Below are 20,098 nucleotides of genomic sequence, written 5' to 3' on the forward strand. Positions count from 1 at the left end.
ATATGGAGTTTGTGGCTATAGAGGTTTTAAATACTAAAGTGTCCCTCTGTCAAGGTTAAATGAGAAACCGTGACTATTTTTTAGTTGCTTCCTATTTTTAAATAAAATTTTATCAGTTCCCCAGACTTGTGGCACCATGTCCTTCTTCCATTTAGTTTAGTAAGGCTTCTTAACAGCAACACAGCACTCCCTACCTAGTGATCCCTGATACACTCACACGTGTGTGTTTGTATGTGTTCAAAACATCCTTTCTTTTTTTATAAGAAAGAGATCCTAAAACCCCTTGCCATCTTTGCCAGATCTTCAATGCAAACCAGGTAAATATAAGTTTAGTTTTGTTAGGTAACCTCTCTTTAAAGCAAGATACTTAATTGATTATTTCAGGTGTGACTGTCAGGAACAAAATTTGACTTCCTCGATGAACAGTAATGGAAAGGGAATCATTGTTCTTAACAGCTTCAGTTACATCATTCATCGTAGTGACAGGTTGCCCATTTATGCTGACAATTACATCGTGGTCTCTCAACCCTGAGCTAGAAAGGGAAAGAAAAAAAGGAATATGAAACTGCAAGAAGCGTTTTTCTTATGTCACTACTGGCATAAATGTACAGACCAGGAATCCATAAATAGCTTCGATCCTTCCAAATCTGAGGGCTGTTCTAAGATGTTGCAAAATCACCTGCAGGACAGCAGTCCTACTGACCTTTATAAAATTAATTTCCTATCAGAACCGTGTAAGAAGTTTACTCCTCCCACTTGTTGGACTTGGTTTTAATTTCTATTAATCTCTGACTTACTATTAACTTCAAGCATGCTCCTGGTCTTAGCAGCAAAAGTGAAAACCCGGAACTGTACATTTTTCCCCAGTTATACTCTTGCCAGTTTGATTTGACAGCCCACACACTATACCTGCCCATCTTCACCTACAGTTTATTGGAGCTGGAATGTACACCTGAGCTGCATATAAAAGTTCTGCTTCCAGTAAATCAAAAAAACAACCTGATTTTAAATATTTAAAGCTCTGGCTCTCAGCTCCCTTTCCCCAAAATTGTGATTATATTCGGTGTCCTACATCATTCCCTCATGTTGAATATATTAATACATTCTAGAAGAAAACACTTGCTCCAGATATGAAACAACTGCTATAAATACACAACCATGCTGATAATTTGTCTTAAAGGTGAAAACAGGCTAGAAGAAGAACATCAAATTATACACCTGCAGGAAGCACCAATTTAAGAGAAATGGAAAGCCCAAGGAAGACTGATAATGTAGAATTTTAAAAGACGTAGAGAAATTTAAAGCAAGAGGATACAAAGAGAAGCTTGAGTATATAAAGCCAAAAGCAGGAAATGCATTTAGAACAAGGACAGTTCAGGAGGATGACTTGGGACCAGTGTGCACAAAGAATTCATAATATTAGTTCTGTGAGTAGGAAAAAAGGCTAAAGTAGGATTTGATCCTGGGTCTTCCAGACTTGAAAACCCATCTTCTTGCCACTATCACAAACAAAAAAGCAACCACAAGAGCAGGATCATAGAAGGGTCAAGCCAGGGTACGTGTCCCTGCTGTCTACTTCCTGTGCAACGCTGTTAATTAATCTCTCTGTACCACAGCTTCTTCCTCTGTAAAATGATACCTACATCATAAGATTGTAGGGGACTCAAGCATGTAAAACACTTTATTTTTTTTTATTAAATCATAGCTGTATACATTAATGCAATCATAGGGCGCCATACACTGGTTTTATAGACCATTTGACACATTTTCATCACACTGGTTAACATAGCATTCCTGGCATTTTCTTAGTTATTGTGTTAAAACATTTATATTCTACATTTACTAAGTTTCACATGTACCCTTGTAAGATGCACCGTAGGTGTAATCCCACCAATCACCCTCCCTCTACCCATCCTCCCCCCTCCCTCTCCCTCTTCCCCATATCTTAGGTTATAACTGGGTTATAGCTTTCATATGAAAGCCATAAATTAGTTTCATAGTAGTGCTGAGTACATTGGATATTCTTTCTTCCATTCTTGAGATACTTTACTACAAAGAATATGTTCCAGCTCCATCCATGTAAACATGAAAGAGGTAAAGTCTCCATCTTTCTTTAAGGCTGCATAATATTCCATGGTGTTGTAAAACACTTTAAATAGTGCCTCAGATATAGTAAATAATTAGTGTAAGTATTATTATTATTAGGTGTATAGTGGGGGTAACTCCTGGCAGCAATTCTCACATTTTAATGTACCTACAAACCACCTAGGGAATTTCATTAAAAATGTAGATTCTGATTCAGTGGGTCGAAGGTGGGGCCTGGGATTCTGCATTCCTACCAAGCTCTAGCTGCTGCTAATGTTACTGGTCTACAGACCAAATTCTGAATAGCAGGACTTCACTGAAAGAAAACAACTGTGGCCTTGAACCAGAAGTTAAAAATAAGGAGCAGGGGGAGAGTGGAGCAGGGCAGGAACCAGGAAGGTCTAGAAATGGCTTTACAAGCCAAATTTAGTAACATGAGACCTAACACTTAGCTGTGCTGAACCATTAGTGCCCTGTGATTTCCTCCCCCTAGTGAAAGCATTGCCATAATCTGAAGAGATTAATGAGCTTTTGTAAAACAACCAAAATAGTGAGAGAAAGGCAATGCAGAAATACAAGAGAGAAACCCCAGGACAATAATGTCTGTAGGACAAGCCACCTCTTCCCTCAGTAGTTAGTATTAAATGTTTCACAACAGCAATGAAATCAGCTGGAGAACCTTCTTTGGGGGGCTGTTCTAGCTGTGACTTTATTACATAGGTCTTAGTTATAGCCTCTGATACTGTCACCCAGAATTTTTTTTTTTTTTTTTTTGTAGAGACAGAGTCTCACTTTATGGCCCTCGGTAGAGTGCCGTGGCCTCACGCGGCTCACAGCAACCTCCAGCTCCTGGGCTTAAGCGATTCTCTTGCCTCAGCCTCCCGAGCAGCTGGGACTACAGGCGCCCGCCACAACGCCCGGCTATTTTTTTGGTTGCAGTTTGGCCGGGGCCGGGTTTGAACCCGCCACCCTCGGTATATGGGGCCGGCGCCTTACCGACTGAGCCACAGGCGCCGCCCATGTCACCCAGAGTTTTTAAAAAAGTGTTTTAAAATACATAAGAAATGTATTAAAACTTTACCCATAGCAAGGGTACATGTCAAATCTATTAAGTGTAGAGTATAAATGTCTTACCACAATAATTAAGTGAGTGAGGTGAAGGCTATGTTAACCAGTTTGATGTAAGCATTACAAAGTGTATATAAAATCAGCACATTGTATCAGCACATAAATGCATTAATGCATACAGCTATGATTTAATAAAAAAAATTAAAACTTTAACACTATGGATTCTTCCCATTCTTAATATTGTTATTAGTTATTAATAACTAAGTATAGCCAATAATTATAACTAATATTTGAAATAATTATTATTTCAAATGTTGAAAGGGTAGATTTAGAAATTCCTAACTAAAAATTAAACTTATGCTATTAACTCATCAGTTCTTCTTGGACTTAGACTACAGAGAACTATCTTCCTTCTTCCAAACAAAGAAAATCTTTACAAGTAACAAGTCTAAATCTGCACCATCTTATAGAAATAGCCACATGTGTAACTGTAAATTTTATAGTAGCCACATTTAAAAAAATTTTCTTTTTTTTTTTTTCTTTGAGACAGTCTCACTTCTCGCCCTTGGTAGAGTGTCCTAGCCTATAGCACATAGCAACCTCAAACTCAGGCTCAAGTGATTCTCTTGTCTCAGCCTCCTGAGTAGCTGAGACTACAGCCACACACCACACACCCATCTATTTTTAGAGATGAGGTCTCGCTCTGGCTCAGGCTGGTCCTGTGAGCTCAGGCAATCCATCTGCCTCAGCCTCCCAGAGTGCTAAGATGACAGGCATGAGCCAACACACCCAGCCTAAAAAATTTTTAAAACAGTGAAAGCTTTAATAATATATGTTAAGTAATACAGTGTATCTGAAATATTGTCACTTAAACATGTAATAAATATTTTTTAAATGTTTAATGGGTATTTTACAGTCTGTTACATAAATCTACTCAAAACATACATCCCCCATATGCTACTGTAGAATATCTCAAACAATGCAATGGTTACGGGGAAATGCAGTTCTTCCAAAAAAAAAGGTATGTTGAACAGAAAAGTATTTTACACTCTCTCTCAGTTTTTCACTTTAAATTAGTTAAATTTAAAATTTAGTTCCTCAGTAACACCGGCCACATTTCATGTGTTCCATCCTCCATGTACCTGGTGGCGTCTGTATTAGAGTAAATGTAGATCCTGCATGCACTTACCTGGGACCCATCTGGAAAGAACAAAGGTGGATAAGTGAAAAGGCCTACAGTTCTCTTACCTTTCAGCAGCTGTTCCTTGAATCACTTCATATACAAAAACCCCAGAACTCACACTGGGGAAATCTGGATCTTGTCTTTTCATTTCTTGAAGTAAGCTAAGAGAAGTGAAAAGGTTAGGAAACACAGTGAATTAATCTTCTGAGCCCTGGTAAAGGCCTAGACCTCTTAGTAGGTACTCCAGCTGTTCTACTCAAGGCTCCCAAGGGCCAGTGAGAATGTTGTTGAGCTGATTACAATCATTCTCCCTCAGGCACAGTCTTTTCCTCTATGCTAAAGCCTAGAACCATCTGCCATGATAAAATACAGCCACCGTGAAAGACACAGTACAGTTAATGCTGGTCCAGGCAGAGACAAACAGGGCCTGCAGTCACCGGAGAACCTAGCTGTAGTCCAGAAGCCTCAGCTTTTCTGTTAAGACTTCCAGCTGGCCCGTCCTCCAGAAGTGGGCCCACGGCAACCGCCGTCTCTGAGCGTCCCGCCTATTTTTCTACCCCACTCTCCTGCCCTTCACCACGGCCACCACGGGAGCAAAGGTGCCGGGATTGAGGCTGTTCTACAGTCACTGTTCACGGGCCTGAAGACCAGCCAGGCATTCATGAGGATAAGATGAAACTATGGCTATGGGAACACTTTTAAAATTGAAAAGAGCTATGTAGAGGCGGAGCAAGATGGCAGCCGAGTAACAGCTTCCTTGCATCTGGGCACCGTGAGTCTGGGGAGATAGGACTCCAGGCATCTCTGGCTGGTGGGATCTGCCTATCATCACCCCTGAGAGGATACAGGGAGTCAGCGAGAGACTTCTGGACCCCAAGAGGAGGACTAAAACAGTGGAAAACCGGCAAGTGGTTTCAATCCGTCTAAACCCGCCCGCAACTGTAAGTTCAGTAGCAGCGAGACTGCAAACCAGAAAGACCTTACCTGTGAACTGTTTTGGTGTCTTTGGACTTGGCACTCAGCTGAACTGCCTTGGGGAAAGCCTGAGCGGGAGTGTGGAGAACTTTGGCCTTTGTCTAGGGCCCCAGTCTGAGCCGCTGAGCCAGACGGAGCTAATAGTGTTTGGCTCTGGGTCACAGGCAGCCATTGTGACCGGTCTGCCCCTGCAAGCTCCACCCTCAGGATCGCAGAGCTAGAATTGGGTGGGAGCTGGTAACCCAGCGACCAAGTAGCCTAAGGGTGGGGATTGAGCCGCCTTGCAGCCCTAACCCTCGGGGGCAGAGGGAGACCAGTTTTGGCACACAGGGTAAGTGTAAAGCCACATCAGCAGTGACGCCAGCAACAAGCACTTCCCTGGGAAAGCTTCTGCTCAGCAAGTGAACAAGTTCAAAGTGCCTTTTAAGTGGGCTGAAGAGAGATTTAGGGTGTCTGCTGGGGTTTGAGAAACTAGCAGCCTCCAGTCATATCAGAACTGTGATTAACATCTCATACCCCAGAAGACCACGTGTTGCCCAGACAATATTCAATGACATACACAAACTGCTTTGTTTTTGGTTGTGTTTTTTTTTTTTTTTTTGGTTTGGTTGGGTTTTTTTTTGTTTATTTTCATGTTGTTGATTGTTGTTTTGTTTTTTAAGTTCAACATTTTCCATACAGATCCTTTTTCTTTCTCAGTTTTTCTAGTTTAATTATAATTTCCCATTGCTGCCTATTTCAATAATTAGAACATCATTTTTGTTAGTGTTTCTACCGCTATTATTTGGTTTTCCACCAAATTTTATCCCGTAAAGTTTTCTGTTTGCTTGTTTTGGTTTGATTTATAGCATTTTTGTCTTTCCTCTCTACTTGGTGGAGGTGGGGTACTGTGTCTGATCACGTTAGCAAAGACCTGCTGACCTCAAGGGAACCACCCAACTGGGCACCCCCAGAAGGTGGTGTTTTTTTGTTTTTGTTTTTTTTTTCTTTTTTTATTGTTGGGGATTCATTGAGGGTACAATAAGCCAGTTACACTGATTGCAATTGTTAGGCAAAGTCCCTCTTGCAATCACGTCTTGCCCCCATAAAGTGTGACACACACTAAGGTCCCACCACCCTCCCTCCATCCCTCTTTCTGCTCCCCCCCCCCATAACCTTAATTGTCATTAATTGTCCTCATATCAAGATTGAGTACATAGGATTCATGCTTCTCCATTCTTGTGATGCTTTACTAAGAATAATGTCTTCCACTTCCATCCAGGTTAATACAACGGATGTAAAGTCTCCATTTTTTTTAATGGCTGAATAGGTGGTATTTTTTTTAAGGTTGTATCGAAGTACCCTACTGTACACCTATATTGCTCTGTCTCCCTCTTTCTATGCCTCTCTTCTTTTTGTCAATATTCCTTTTACCCACCCCCTCTCCTTTCTCTATTTTTCTTTTTTTTTTCTTATCACTCGGTCCTCCTTTCTTTCATCCCTTTTTTGCTCTTCAACCTTCACACCCTTCTGGTCCTGTAACCCTTGGTCCACAGGCATGAGAACTTAAAGAGCAAGAGAAAGTGAAAGGAAAATTAGGGCAAGGAAACAGATAAAAGAAATCACTCATGAGGAAGAATCAGCAGAAAACTCCAGGCAACATGAAGAACCAGTCCAGAACAACCCCGCCAAGGGACCATGAGGTAGCTACTGCAGAGGATTCCACCTATAAAGAAATGTTAGGAATGACAGAAAGGGAATTTAGAATACACATGTTGAAAACAATGAAAGAAATGATGGAAACAATGAAGGAAACTGCTAATAAAGTGGAAAATAACCAAAACGAAATCCAAAAACAGAATCAAATAAGAGATGAACGATATGAAGAATATACAAAGGATATAGCAGAGCTGAAGGAACTGAAACAGTCAATTAGGGAACTTAAAGATACAAGGGAAAGTATCAGCAACAGGTTAGACCATGCAGAAGAAAGAATTTCAGAGGTAGAAGACAAAGGTCTTGAGATAACTCAGATAGCAAAAGAGGCAGAAAAGAAGAGAGAGAAAGCAGAACGTTCACTGTCAGAATTATGGGACTTTATGAAGCGTTCTAACATACGAGTTATAGGAATTCCAGAAGGGGAAGAAGAATGCCCCAGAGGAATGGAAGCCATACTAGAGAATATTATAAAAGAAAATTTCCCAAATATCACCAAAGATTCTGACACACTGCTTTCAGAGGGCTATCGGACCCCAGGTCGCCTCAACTCTAACCGAGCTTCTCCAAGACACATTATGATGAACCTGTCCAAAGTCAAGACAAAAGAAAAGATTCTGCAAGCTTCCAGGAGTAAGCGCCAGTTCACCTACAGGGGCAAATCCATTAGAGTGACGGCAGACTTGTCTAATGAAACTTTCCAAGCAAGAAGACAATGGTCATCTACCTTTAATTTACTTAAACAGAACAATTTCCAGCCCAGAATTCTGTACCCTGCTAAGCTAAGCTTCAAAATTGACAGAGAAATCAAATCATTTACAGATATACAAACATTGAGGAAATTCGCCACAACAAGACCAGCTCTACAGGAAATACTTCAACCTGTTCTGCACACTGACCACCACAATGGATCAGCAGCAAAGTAAGAACTCAGAAATTAAAGGACAGAACCTAACCTCCACACTGATGCAAAAGATAAAACTAAGCAATGGACTCTCACAAAATAAGACGAATAGAATACTACCACACTTATCAATTATCTCAATAAATGTTAATGGCTTGAATTCCCCACTGAAGAGACATAGATTGGTTGACTGGATTAAAAAACACAAGCCGTCCATTTGCTGTCTGCAAGAAACACACCTGGCTTCAAAAGACAAATTAAAGCTCCGAGTCAAGGGTTGGAAGACAATTTTTCAGGCAAATGGAATTCAGAAGAAAAGAGGAGTTGCAATCTTATTTTCAAATACATTTGGATTTAAAGCAACTAAAGTCAAAAAAGACAAAGATGGTCACTTTATATTGGTCAAGGGAAAAATACAACAAGAAGACATTTCAATTCTAAATATTTATGCACCTAATTTAAATGCTCCCACATTCTTGAAACAGACTTTACTCAGTCTGAGCAATATGATATCTGATAATATCAGAATAACAGGGGAACTTAACACTCCTCTTACAGAGATGGACAGATCCTCTAAACAGAAATTAAACAAGGATATAAGAGATTTAAATGAGACCCTAGAACTACTGTGCTTGATAGACGCATATGGAACACTCCATCCCAAAGATAAAGAATATACATTCTTCTCATCACCCCATGGAACATTCTCCAAAATTGATCATATCCTGGGACACAAAACAAATATCAACAGAATCAAAAGAATTGAAATTTTACCTTGTGTCTTCTCAGACCATAAGGCACTAAAGGTGGAACTCATCTCTAACAAAAATGCTCGACCCCACCCAAAGGCATGGAAATTAAACAATCTTCTGTTGAATAACAGATGGGTGCAGGAAGAAATAAAACAGGAAATCATTAACTTCCTTGAGCATAACAACAACGAAGACACAAGCTACCAAAACCTGTGGGATACTGCAAAAGCAGTTTTGAGAGGAAAATTCATCGCTTTAGATGCCTACATTCGAAAAACAGAAAGAGAGCACATCAACAATCTCACAAGAGATCTTATGGAATTGGAAAAGGAAGAACAATCTAAGCCTAAACTCAGTAGAAGAAAAGAAATATCCAAAATCAAATCAGAGATCAATGAAACTGAAAACGAAAGAATCATTCAGAAAATTAATGAAACAAGGAGTTGGTTTTTTGAAAAAAGAAATAAAATAGATAAACCATTGGCCAGACTAACGAGGAATAGAAAAGTAAAATCTCGGGGCGGCGCCTGTGGCTCAGTCGGTAGGGCGCCGGCCCCATATACCGAGGGTGGCGGGTTCAAACCCAGCCCCGGCCAAACTGCAACCAAAAAATAGCCGGGCATTGTGGCGGGCGCCTGTGGTCCCAGCTACTCGGGAGGCTGAGGCAAGAGAATCGCTTAAGCCCAGGAGTTGGAGGTTGCTGTGAGCTGTGTGAGGCCACGGCACTCTACCGAGGGCCATAAAGTGAGACTCTGTCTCTACAAAAAAAAAAATAATAATAATAAAAAATAAAAAAAAAAAAGAAAAGTAAAATCTCTAGTAACCTCAATCAGAAATGATAAAGGGGAAATAACAACTGATCCCACAGAGATACAAGAGATCATCTCTGAATACTACCAGAAACTCTATGCCCAGAAATTTGACAATGTGAAAGAAATGGATCCATATTTGGAATCACACCCTCTCCCTAGACTCAGCCAGGAAGAAATAGAGCTCCTGAACAGACCAATTTCAAGCACTGAGATCAAAGAAACAGTAAAAATCTTCCAATCAAAAAATGCCCTGGTCCAGATGGCTTCACTCCAGAATTCTATCAAACCTTCAAGGAAGAGATTATTCCTGTACTGCAGAAATTATTCCAAAAAATTGAGGAAGAAGGAATCTTCCCCAACACATTCTATGAAGCAAACATCACCCTGATACCAAAACCAGGAAAAGACCCAAACAAAAAGGAGAATTTCAGACCAATCTCACTCATGAACATAGATGCAAAAATTCTCAACAAAATCCTAGCCAATAGATTACAGCTTATCATCAAAAAGTCATTCATCATGATCAAGTAGGCTTCATCCCAGGGATGCAAGGCTGGTTTGACATACGCAAGTCTATAAACGTTATCCACCATATTATCAGAGGCAAAAATAAAGATCACATGATCCTCTCAATAGATGCAGAAAAAGCATTTGATAAAATCCAGCATCCTTTTCTAATTAGAACACTGAAGAGTATAGGCATAGGTGGCACATTTCTAAAACTGATTGAAGCTATCTATGACAAACCCACAGCCAATATTTTACCGAATGGAGTAAAACTGAAAGCTTTTCCTCTTAGAACTGGAACCAGACAAGGTTGTCCTCTGTCACCTTTACTATTCAACATAGTGCTGGAAGTTCTAGCCAATACAATTAGGCAAGACAAGGAAATAAAGGGAATCCAAATGGGAACAGAGGAGGTCAAACTCTCCCGCTTTGCTGACGACATGATCTTATACGTAGAGAACCCCAAAGACTCAACCACAGACTCCTAGAAGTCATCAAAAAATACAGTAATGTCAAAAGACTGATAATAAAAAAAAATACAGTAATGTCTCAGGATATAAAATCAACGTCCACAAGTCAGTAGCCTTGTGTACACCAATAACAGTCAAGAAGCTAATTAAGGACACAAATCCCTTCACCATAGTTTCAAGGAAAATGAAATACCTAGGAATATACCTAACAAAGGAGGTGAAGGACCTCTATAAAGAAAACTATGAAATCCTCAGAAAGGAAATAGCAGAGGATATTAACAAATGGAAGAACATACCATGCTCATGGATGGGAAGAATCAACATTGTTAAAATGTCTATACTTCCCAAAGCAATCCAGCTATTCAATGCCATTCCTATCAAAATACCAACATCGTACTTTCAAGATTTGGAAAAAATGATTCTGCGTTTTGTATGGAACCAGAAAAAACCCCGTATAGCTAAGGCAGTTCTCTGTAACAAAAATAAAGCTGGGGGCATCAGCATACCAGATTTTAGTCTGTACTACAAAGCCATAGTGCTCAAGACAGCATGGTACTGGCACAAAAACAGAGACATAGACACTTGGAATCAAATTGAAAACAGGAAATGAAACTAACATTTTACAACCATACCTTGGGGGAAAGACACCCTATTCAATAAATGGTGTTGGGAGAACTGGATGTCTACATGTAAAAGACTGAAACGACCCACACCTTTCCCCACTCAGAAAAATTGATTCAAGATGGATAAAGGACTTAAATTTAAGGCATGAAAGAATAAAAATCCTCCAAGAAAGCAGAGGAAAAACACTGGAAGATATTGGGCTGGGGAAAGACTTCATGAAGAAGACTGCCATGGCAATTGCAACAACAACAAAAATAAACAAATGGGACTTCATTAAACTGAAAAGCTTCTGTACAGCTAAGGAGATAATAACCAAAGCAAAGAGACAACCTACACAATGGGAAAGGATATTTGCACATTTTCAATCAGACAAAAGCTTGATAACTAGGATCTATAGAGAACTCAAATTAATCCACATGAAAAAAGCCAACAATCCCATATATCAATGGGCAAGAGACACGAATAGAACTTTCTCTAAAGACGACAGACGAATGGCTAACAAACACATGAAAAAATGTTCATCATCTCTATATATTAGAGAAATGCAAATCAAAACAACCCTGAGATATCATCTAACCCCAGTGAGAATGGCCCACATCACAAAATCTCAAAACTGCAGATGTTGGCGTGGATGTGGAGAGAAGGGAACACTTGTACACTGCTGGTGGGACTGCAAACTAGTACAACCTTTCTGGAAGGAAGTATGGAGAAACCTCAAAGCACTCAAGCTAGACCTCCCATTTGATCCTGCAATCCCATTACTGGGCATCTACCCAGAAGGAAAAAAATCCTTTTATCATAAGGACACTTGTACTAGACTGTTTATTGCAGCTCAATTTACAATCGCCAAAATGTGGAAACAGCCTAAATGCCCACCAACCCAGGAATGGATTAACAAGCTGTGGTATATGTATACCATGGAATACTATTCAGCCATTAAAAAAAATGGAGACTTTACATCCTTCGTATTAACCTGGATGGACGTGGAAGACATTATTCTTAGTAAAGCATCACAAGAATGGAGAAGCATGAATCCTATGTACTCAATTTTGATATGAGGACAATTAATGACAATTATGGTTATTGGGGGGAGACAGAAAGAGGGAAGGAGGGAGGGGGCTGGGGCCTTGGTGTGTGTCACACTTTATGGGGGCAAGACATGATTGCAAGAGGGACTTTACCTAACAATTGCAATCAGTGTAACCTGGCTTATTGTACCCTCAATGAATCCCCAACAATAAAAAAAAAAAAAAAGACTTCCAGCTACTGCCTTTCCCTCCCAAAATACCACAGACATATTCAAACATGCTTACTTCATAGTGAGGGGCAGCATTCGCAGACCTAGATATTTCTTCTGTGACAGAGCCTTTCCTGAAAAGGAGAATGATGATATGTTACTAACAAAACCTCTTTGCTTTTGGCAGAACTTAAAAGACACCTATGAATGCTACTATACAAGACATCCTTCCAGAATCCTTTGCTATTATAGCTGCCTGTTCAGGCTGCCCATGAAATACATGCTTCAGGGGCCTTTGTCATTAGCACACACATTCTGCCCTCCTACCCACCTCCAGCCCATGAGTTTCATTTCCAGACTAGTTCAATCCAAATACTTCCAGGTATAATTCATGCTTGGTTTTGAGCCTAGTCCTCAAACATTGCCACCCAAATCACCATTCTGGTAGCTGAGTACCAGTAACCCAGTAGTTTACATGATTCCAATGGCCGTCTCCAAAAAAGATTAAATTCTCCTTAAAAACACAGGAAGGGACAAAAGAAACCCAACTCCCTTTACCTTTCAACTGGCGTTCATGGTATTCAGCCAAGAACTGTCTAATTCTATCTGAGGGGATTGCAAAGGAGATTCCCGCAGTCACCTTCAGTGTATTTATGCCAATCACATCTCCATCCTGGCAAGGGAGGAGATATCATTCAGTGTATAGTGCAAACTGAATAGTGTAAAACCAGAATAGCAGAGGAAGGAGCAAAGCTAGCTACCTACAGTCAGGAAACAGAGGAACAAGAGGAAATGTGTACTTCAATAGAGAGCAGAGGACATTATAAGGCAAATAATGTGGTAGGATAGCAAAGGGAAGGTGGGCATGTGCAAAAGGTACCATCTTTTCAGGGTCAAAGATTTGAGGCTGCTGAGGAATGTTTCTTTCTTTTTTTTTTTTTTTTTTTTTTGAGACAGAATCTCACCCTGAGTAGAGTGCCATCGCATCATCATAGCTCAGGCAGGTCTTGAACTCCTGAGCTCAAGTGATCCACCTGCCTCAGCCCCGCCACGGTGCTGGGATTATAAGCATGAGCCACCATACCAAGCTTCAGGATTTTTGTTTTTTAATTTTTGAGCTCATTTTTTCATTTAGTAAATTACATTGATTTTAAAAGTGAGCCACAGTTTGAATTTTTGGTATAGATAAGAGGACGGGAGGGGCAGGGGGGTTAGAAAAAGAAAAAAAAAGAGGACAAGGAGAATTTGCTTAAATTAATTTACTGAAATGAAACTAAAAATAAACATTAAAAAGACAAAAAACTGTTGGATTTTCAGCAACACTTCAATGAAACTATTCAGAAGAATTAAGAAAACTGACATGGGGGAACAAAGCTCTGCTAAGTTAAAGGTATGAAGCAGCATATGTTTTCCTCTTTCTGCATTTCATCATCCTTTAGCCTTTGTTAGTTAATGGAAAGGATGTAAAAGAAATTTCTGTTTGTATTCCAATAGGTCTGGAATGTGATCTGAAACTGCATTTCGTTCTTGCTCTAGTAAACTCATTGTCTAAGGGAGAAGGCAGGGACAAAGAATTACATGCAAGGTATAAGGACAAAGCAGTCCATTATTTCACATACAATTCATTCTCCTAAAAGCAAATGTAATATTTGAAAAGGAACCAAAAGCAATCAGCTCACAGGGACTTAGAAAGCACGATCACAAGCTGAGTGTCAAACAGCACTGGACTCTCTTATGTTTTCACATGTATTTGAGCAACTGGAAACTTTGGCATTTTCACTAGAGATGCTAAATAAAATTTAAGAGTAAAATATATGACAGAGCAACAGATGCTGTTTGTCCCTTTTATCTTGTCTGTGAGCAGATCAAGACTAAAAACCTGGATTACATAATTATCATTTTTAGATGAGGGACAGTTGTTCATAGACAGCAGCAGGTGGTCTCCAAGAACCTACATTCCATAGCACTGTTGGCCACTTAGCATAAATCAAGGTTTAATATCCAGAGCTCTTGGTAACTGTCCAATGAAAACAGAAAACATGTTGAAGACAAAAACATCGAACTTAACCAGAGCCAGAAGAACCCTGGTGCTCTCAGGGGGATGATAAATCACACCAGGATGATAAATCCACTGTAGATCTTGATTTTTTTCCTATTTACTGAGGATCCAAGAATAGAAAAACATCATTCTATTACTCTTTACACCCAGTTCTACAATTTGGAATTTGCAATTTATCAAAGTTAAAAGAAAACATGAAGAAACAAGGAAAGTGGGGCGGTGCCTGTGGCTCAAGGGGTAGGGTGCCGGTCCCATATGCCGGAGGTGGTGGGTTCAAACCCAGCCCTGGCCAAAAACCAAAAAAAAAAAAAAAAGAAACAAGGAAAGTGGCCACTTACCAAGTTCACCAAAGGCCCCCCAGAATTCCCGTGCTAAAGACAGAACGTGAAAAAACTGTCAGTAAAGCCCATGAATACATTTCCCCAACATTTACACAAACCTCCCAGAGAGGCTCCATGAAAGCAGCCTGTTCTAATGAGCTCCTGTTCCTCCCCGACAGGTAAATAGCATCACCAATACTCAAATCAGGACAGGTAAAGAACCACCACCTTCTAAAGCAGGGGTGACCTCAATAGCAAACCCTGAGAGAGCACCCCAATATGAAGGATGCCAATGATCATATCAAACAACCTGAATTCCAACAACATGGCATTCCAACTTTCCCACAGGGATCTAACTAAACTCTGGACATCCCCAAAAGGCCAAAGAAAAAAGAGGTCATTCTGTCCCTTTATTCTCACTATAGTGCCAGGATCTGATAGGATGAGGACAAACCTCCTCAGTGACTTACATTAATTATGGCATCGGTCTGGATATAGTCCATGTCTGAATCCTTCAGCCCCAGCTCTTTGCCTCCTCGCTGTGGAGTGCTGACAATTCCTGCCGTGACTGTGTTCTGCAGAGAAAATGGACTGCCCAAGGCAACCACAAACTCTCCAGCTCGAAGCTCAGATGATCTTCCCAAGAGTAACACAGGAAGGTCAGTCTGCTTGATCAAGGGAAGATGAGGAAGAAAGAAAGGGTGAAGAAGAAATCAAGAGCAAACCTGACCAATATTTGCATCTAACACAAATATGGCACCATGGATATCATTTTGGCCCTTACCATCTAAGAAACACTCTCTCACACAGATTCTTTGACTGCCTTCTACTTCTTCCTCAAAGTTCAACTACCACCAGGTTCTCAGGATCATTGCTAACATCTAAAATAATTGCTTTGCAGAACTTACTCTTAGTAAACTGCCAGTAAACTGCTTAGTAAAGTAACTGATGGACCAAAAACTAACATTAGGAATTTACTTAACCTAAAATTCAACAGTCAAAATGAATAAGGCACAAAAGTGATCATCCAGAACAGCATTTCTCGAACTGTAATGCACATGCAAATCACCCTGGGGGTCTTATTAAAAGTGCAGACTCTCTTATTGTAGCCCAATTCATAATTGCTAAGTCATGGAAAAAGCCCAAGTGCCCATCAACTCACGAATGGATTAATAAATTGTGGTATATATACACCATGGAATATTATGCAGCCTTAAAGAAAGATGGAGACTTTACCTCTTTCATATTTACATGGATGTAGCTGGAAAATATTCTTAGCAAGTTATGTCAAGAATGGAAGAAGAAGTACCCAATGTACTCAGCCCTAATATGAAAGTAATTTATATAGCCGGGCGTTGTGGCGGGCGCCTGTAGTCCCAGCTACTCGGGAGGCTGAGGCAAGAGAATCGTTTAAGCCCAGGAGTTGGAGGTTGCTGTGAGCTGTGTGAGGCCACGGCACTCTACCGAGGGCCATAAAGTGAGACTCTGTCTCTACAAAAAAAAAAAAAAAAAGAAAAGAAAGTAATTTATAGCTTCCGGGGTGGCTCCTATGGCTCAAGGAGTAGGGTGCCGGTCCCATATGCCGGAGGTGGCGGGTTCAAACCCAGCCCCGGCCAAAAACCACCAAAAAAAGAAAGTAATTTATAGCTTTCAAACAAAAGCTATAACCCAATCTCAGCACAAGAATATGGAGAAAGGGGCAAGGGAGGGGAGGGGAGAGAGGAGGAAGGGTGGAGAGACGGTAATTAGTGGGTCCACACCTATGGTGCATCTTAAAAGGGTACAGGTGAAATTTACTAAATGTAGAATATAAAAGTCTGAACACAATAATTAAGAAAATGACACGAAGGCTATGTTAACCAGTTCGATGAAAATATTTCAAACTGTATATAAAACCAGCACATTGTACCTCATGATTGCATTATTGTACACAGCTATGATTTAATTAAAAAATAAAATTAAATGCTTTCCAGGATGAAAAAAAAAAGTGCAGACTCTAAGTCAGTACATCTAAGTGGAGTCTATAGGATAGTATTTGGAAATAAACATATCCTACATCAAGCACACAAAGTGAACTCAGTGTGAGTTTAAAATGGCTTGCTATTCTTGCAGAGGCTTAAGGGTCATGCAACAGAGTCTGAGATTCTGAATTTCTAAAAACCTCTCAGATGACATGTGGGAATGCTGCTAGTGTGTAGAACACTCTGTATAGCAAGGACTTCAAAGTATTCCTTAAGAGCTTTGAGTTTATTGCAATGATTTCTGGTATGGGAAGCAGAGAAAGCAGCAGCATCTGTTGAAGGAAGAGTTGTAGGAAAAAAATTAAGACTGCTCAATAGTTAACATAAATTTTTAGAGACATACAAACAGCTATGTTAGAAGGAAAAGAGTGTGAAGAACTAGAAGAAACTAGAAGAAAAGCATAAACCAGAAGGAAAAGATGTGATGTGAGAAAGAAAATATCACCAAACAAATGAAAAATCTGAAGTATGCAGACTCTAATTCAGCCCTCAAATACTCACGTTTGGCTCAATCTTAATCAGTGCCAGATCCAATCTATGATCAATGTCCTTGACAGTGGCTTCATACTGGGCCCCACTCTGGAGCTCCACCTGAATCCGCTGCTGGTTAGTGATAACGTGAGCGTTGGTGACAACGAGCCCATCCTCAGACACTATGAACCCAGAGCCACTGGATACAGAAATGTCCTGGCTGCTGAGAGGTGACCTGTCTCCACAAGACAACAGTAGAGGGCAGGAAAATCAGGGGATCCAGCCATAGTTTGTGTTCAGGGGAACCTCACATTTATTAAACATGCAGGCAGTCCCCAAGTTACAAATATCTGAGTTATGTATAACTCACAAGGGAGACTACAGTAAGTCCCTACATTACAAACATCCCATTTGACTTGCACTTACAAACAGAGGCTATTACAGGTAATAGGTAAATGTACCTGTTCCAACTTATATACAAATTCTTAAGAACAAACCTACAAAACCTATCTCATTTGTAACCCAGGGAATGCCTATCCTGCCATCCCAGTTTTCTCTGACATTTTGCTTTTCCCTGTCTGTGTTCTCGCCCTCCCAGAGTTCTAGGCAAGGTTACAGGCGTAAGCCACCTCGCCCGGCCCCTATTTCACTTCCATGTGTAAGTGAACTTGGCATGGACAGTGCCCCAGCCATCTCAGTTGGGCACAACTGAGCGCTGGTTCCAACTTTCCTTTCCCAGAGACACTGCTGTCTTCTTCTGAGCTGGTCCCTGCAGGAACCATTGGTTTCTCCACTGCAAAAAGGCTGAATCTAATCCCACTACTGTGGGCAAAAGTGGGCCTAGTGCCATAGTATTAAGGACCCAGGGAGGAGAGACTCAGTAGGATCTGGTTCTGTCTTAGTTTCCACTACCAACTGCCCTGAGACATAGAACAAATTAATCTTGCTCTCTAAGTCTGAGTTTGCTTGCATGTAAACAAGGGAGCTGGGCAAGATCACCCCCAAGGTACCTACTAGCTCTGATATCTGACCTTAAACTTTATCTGTGGGAGATGAGGGAGAAATAAATCCCGACCACCTAAGTGCACAGAGGTGGATCCTTGCACCTCTCCTCTTTGGCTAAATGACCTTCAACCGATTACTTCACTTTTTTTTTTTTTTTTTGAGACAGAGTCTCACTTTGTCGCCCTTGGTAGAGTGCAGTGGCGTCACAGCTCACAGCAACCTCAAACTCTTGGGCTCAAGTAATTCTCTTGGCTCCGTCTCCCAAGCAGCTGAGACTATAGGCGCCCGCCACAACGCCCGGCTATTTTTAGAGACGGGGATCTCGCTCTTGCTAGGGCTGGTCTCGAACCTGTGAGCTCAGGCGATGCGCCAGCCTCCCTCTCCCAGAGTTCTAAGATTACAGGCGAGAACCACCTCGCCCGGCCCCTATTTCACTTCTTTAAGCCTCGGTTTCCCCACAGGGTTTTTACAACTCGGTGACGCTCATACAGAGCCTGGAGCCAGCGGGATGCACGTCGTCCTTTACCTGCGGAACAGCTCCAAGTGCACTACAGACGGCGCCACCTTCTCCACCACCGCCGCGATGAAGTTGTACTCGCTCCGGAGCAGGCCCGCGCTCTGGATTCCTGTGAAGAAAACGCTCCTTGCTTAGGGGCAGCAGGAGCCCGGCTCCCAGGCCACAGAAGGCGTCACCTCTCAAATCGCTCAGTCTCTCCCCTCTCTGCCCTGCACTTTCCTGTCCCTCCTCTCCTCGGTCTCTCCCTCCCATATGCTCCCTCCGCCATATAAGGATAGGCCTGGAGGGAACCAGGCCTGTGACCTTGACTGCAAAAAACATTTTAAAGATAGTGGGGTGAATCCCGGTGACAACCCGTAAGAGGCTCCCTTTAAGGAGGAAAGGAAGCCAGGAACGCGAATGGGCTTGCAGCGGTTCTCAACCTTCCTAACGCCGCGATGTACTTTCGTTGTTACAAAGGGGTCGCGACCCAAGGGGTGAGAACGGCTGGTAGAGTCCCGGAGGCGAATGAAGCCGGGAGGACCCTTAGCGAGCTGACGGAAATAAGGTAATGTTTATTTTCGCTCCTGAAGAAACTTCAGAAAGTGTCCCGAGAGCGCGCAGGGTCCTCACGCTCACCTGGATCACCGCAGGGGCCCTTTTGCACGGGCACGGCCGGGAGCGCGCCCCGGAGGCGCGCGGCGCGGTTCTCCGCGCGGAGCGCGCACAGGCTGGGGTAGGTCCGTCGGTCGCTGCCACACACGGCCGCCCCCTCAACCGCGCAGCCGCAGGTGCCGAGCCGGGCGCCGCCCTTGCGTGTGGCGCCCCGCAGTGCACTGCACTGCAAGCCCTGGGCGCACGGCAGGCCACGCGCCCCGCCGCAGGCTTCGCCCTCGGCCGCTGGGCAGACGCGGCAGCAGCGGCATCGGTCGAGCACCGGCGTCATCTCAGCCGAGCAGGTGGGCAGCGGCGGGCAGCGGGTTGGTTCGCAGGCCACAGGGCAGGGCAGTGAGGCCCTGGACTTCCTAGCCTCGGACTTGGGTACAGGCACCGGCAGCACCAGCAGCCACAGCAGGAGAAGTCTTCGGAGCCCAGCTGGCCGCAGCTGAGGTCTAGTCATCCTTCTCTCTTCCTTCTCTGCTTCCACTTTTCCACTGACTTCACTCAGGACCCAAGAGCGCTCTATAATAAGCAACACCTCCTGGCCACAGTGGCCCCAGACTTTAAGGGGCAGAGCCTGGCAGACCTCTCCATACACACACCCAAATATCCCCCACCACCCATGCCCGCCCCCCGCCCTCACCCGACCCCAAGCAGAGCCCTACCTCGCGAAATCCAGAAAACCAGTGAGGGGGCGCACTGACGAGAGCTCACCCACCCACAGCTGGACGGTCAGTGTTAGGAAAACACAACC

At 42.3% G+C, this 20,098-nt stretch overlaps 1 protein-coding gene across 1 annotated transcript; it reads right to left on the bottom strand.

The window, feature by feature from the left end:
- Window positions 1–80: 80 nt before the first annotated feature.
- HTRA4 (HtrA serine peptidase 4) lies at window positions 81–19,920 on the bottom strand. The gene is made up of 9 exons (XM_053578662.1): window positions 19,324–19,920; window positions 18,715–18,814; window positions 17,214–17,418; window positions 15,162–15,356; window positions 14,710–14,742; window positions 12,871–12,985; window positions 12,389–12,446; window positions 4,402–4,497; window positions 81–533 (listed from the first exon to the last, which is right to left on the bottom strand). Exons 1-9 carry the CDS (start codon window positions 19,802–19,804, stop codon window positions 368–370), a joined length of 1,449 nt encoding a protein of 482 aa, XP_053434637.1. The 5' UTR covers window positions 19,805–19,920; the 3' UTR covers window positions 81–367.
- Between the last annotated feature and the right edge of the window lie 178 nt (window positions 19,921–20,098).

The sequence above is a fragment of the Nycticebus coucang genome, chromosome 24 (genome assembly GCF_027406575.1).
Source record: "Nycticebus coucang isolate mNycCou1 chromosome 24, mNycCou1.pri, whole genome shotgun sequence".
Lineage (NCBI taxonomy): Eukaryota > Metazoa > Chordata > Mammalia > Primates > Lorisidae > Nycticebus > Nycticebus coucang.

Bases quoted from the DNA above. Each gene is read 5' to 3' on its own strand.
- HTRA4 (XM_053578662.1), bottom strand. From the start codon at position 19,804: ATGACTAGACCTCAGCTGCGGCCAGCTGGGCTCCGAAGACTTCTCCTG. The intron at 18,815-19,323 runs GTGAGCGTGAGG...TTTTCTTCACAG, and splicing joins GGGCCCCTGCGGTGATCCAG to GAATCCAGAGCGCGGGCCTG. The intron at 12,447-12,870 runs GTAAAGGGAGTT...TCTCCTTTTCAG, and splicing joins CCATGAACGCCAGTTGAAAG to GAAAGGCTCTGTCACAGAAG.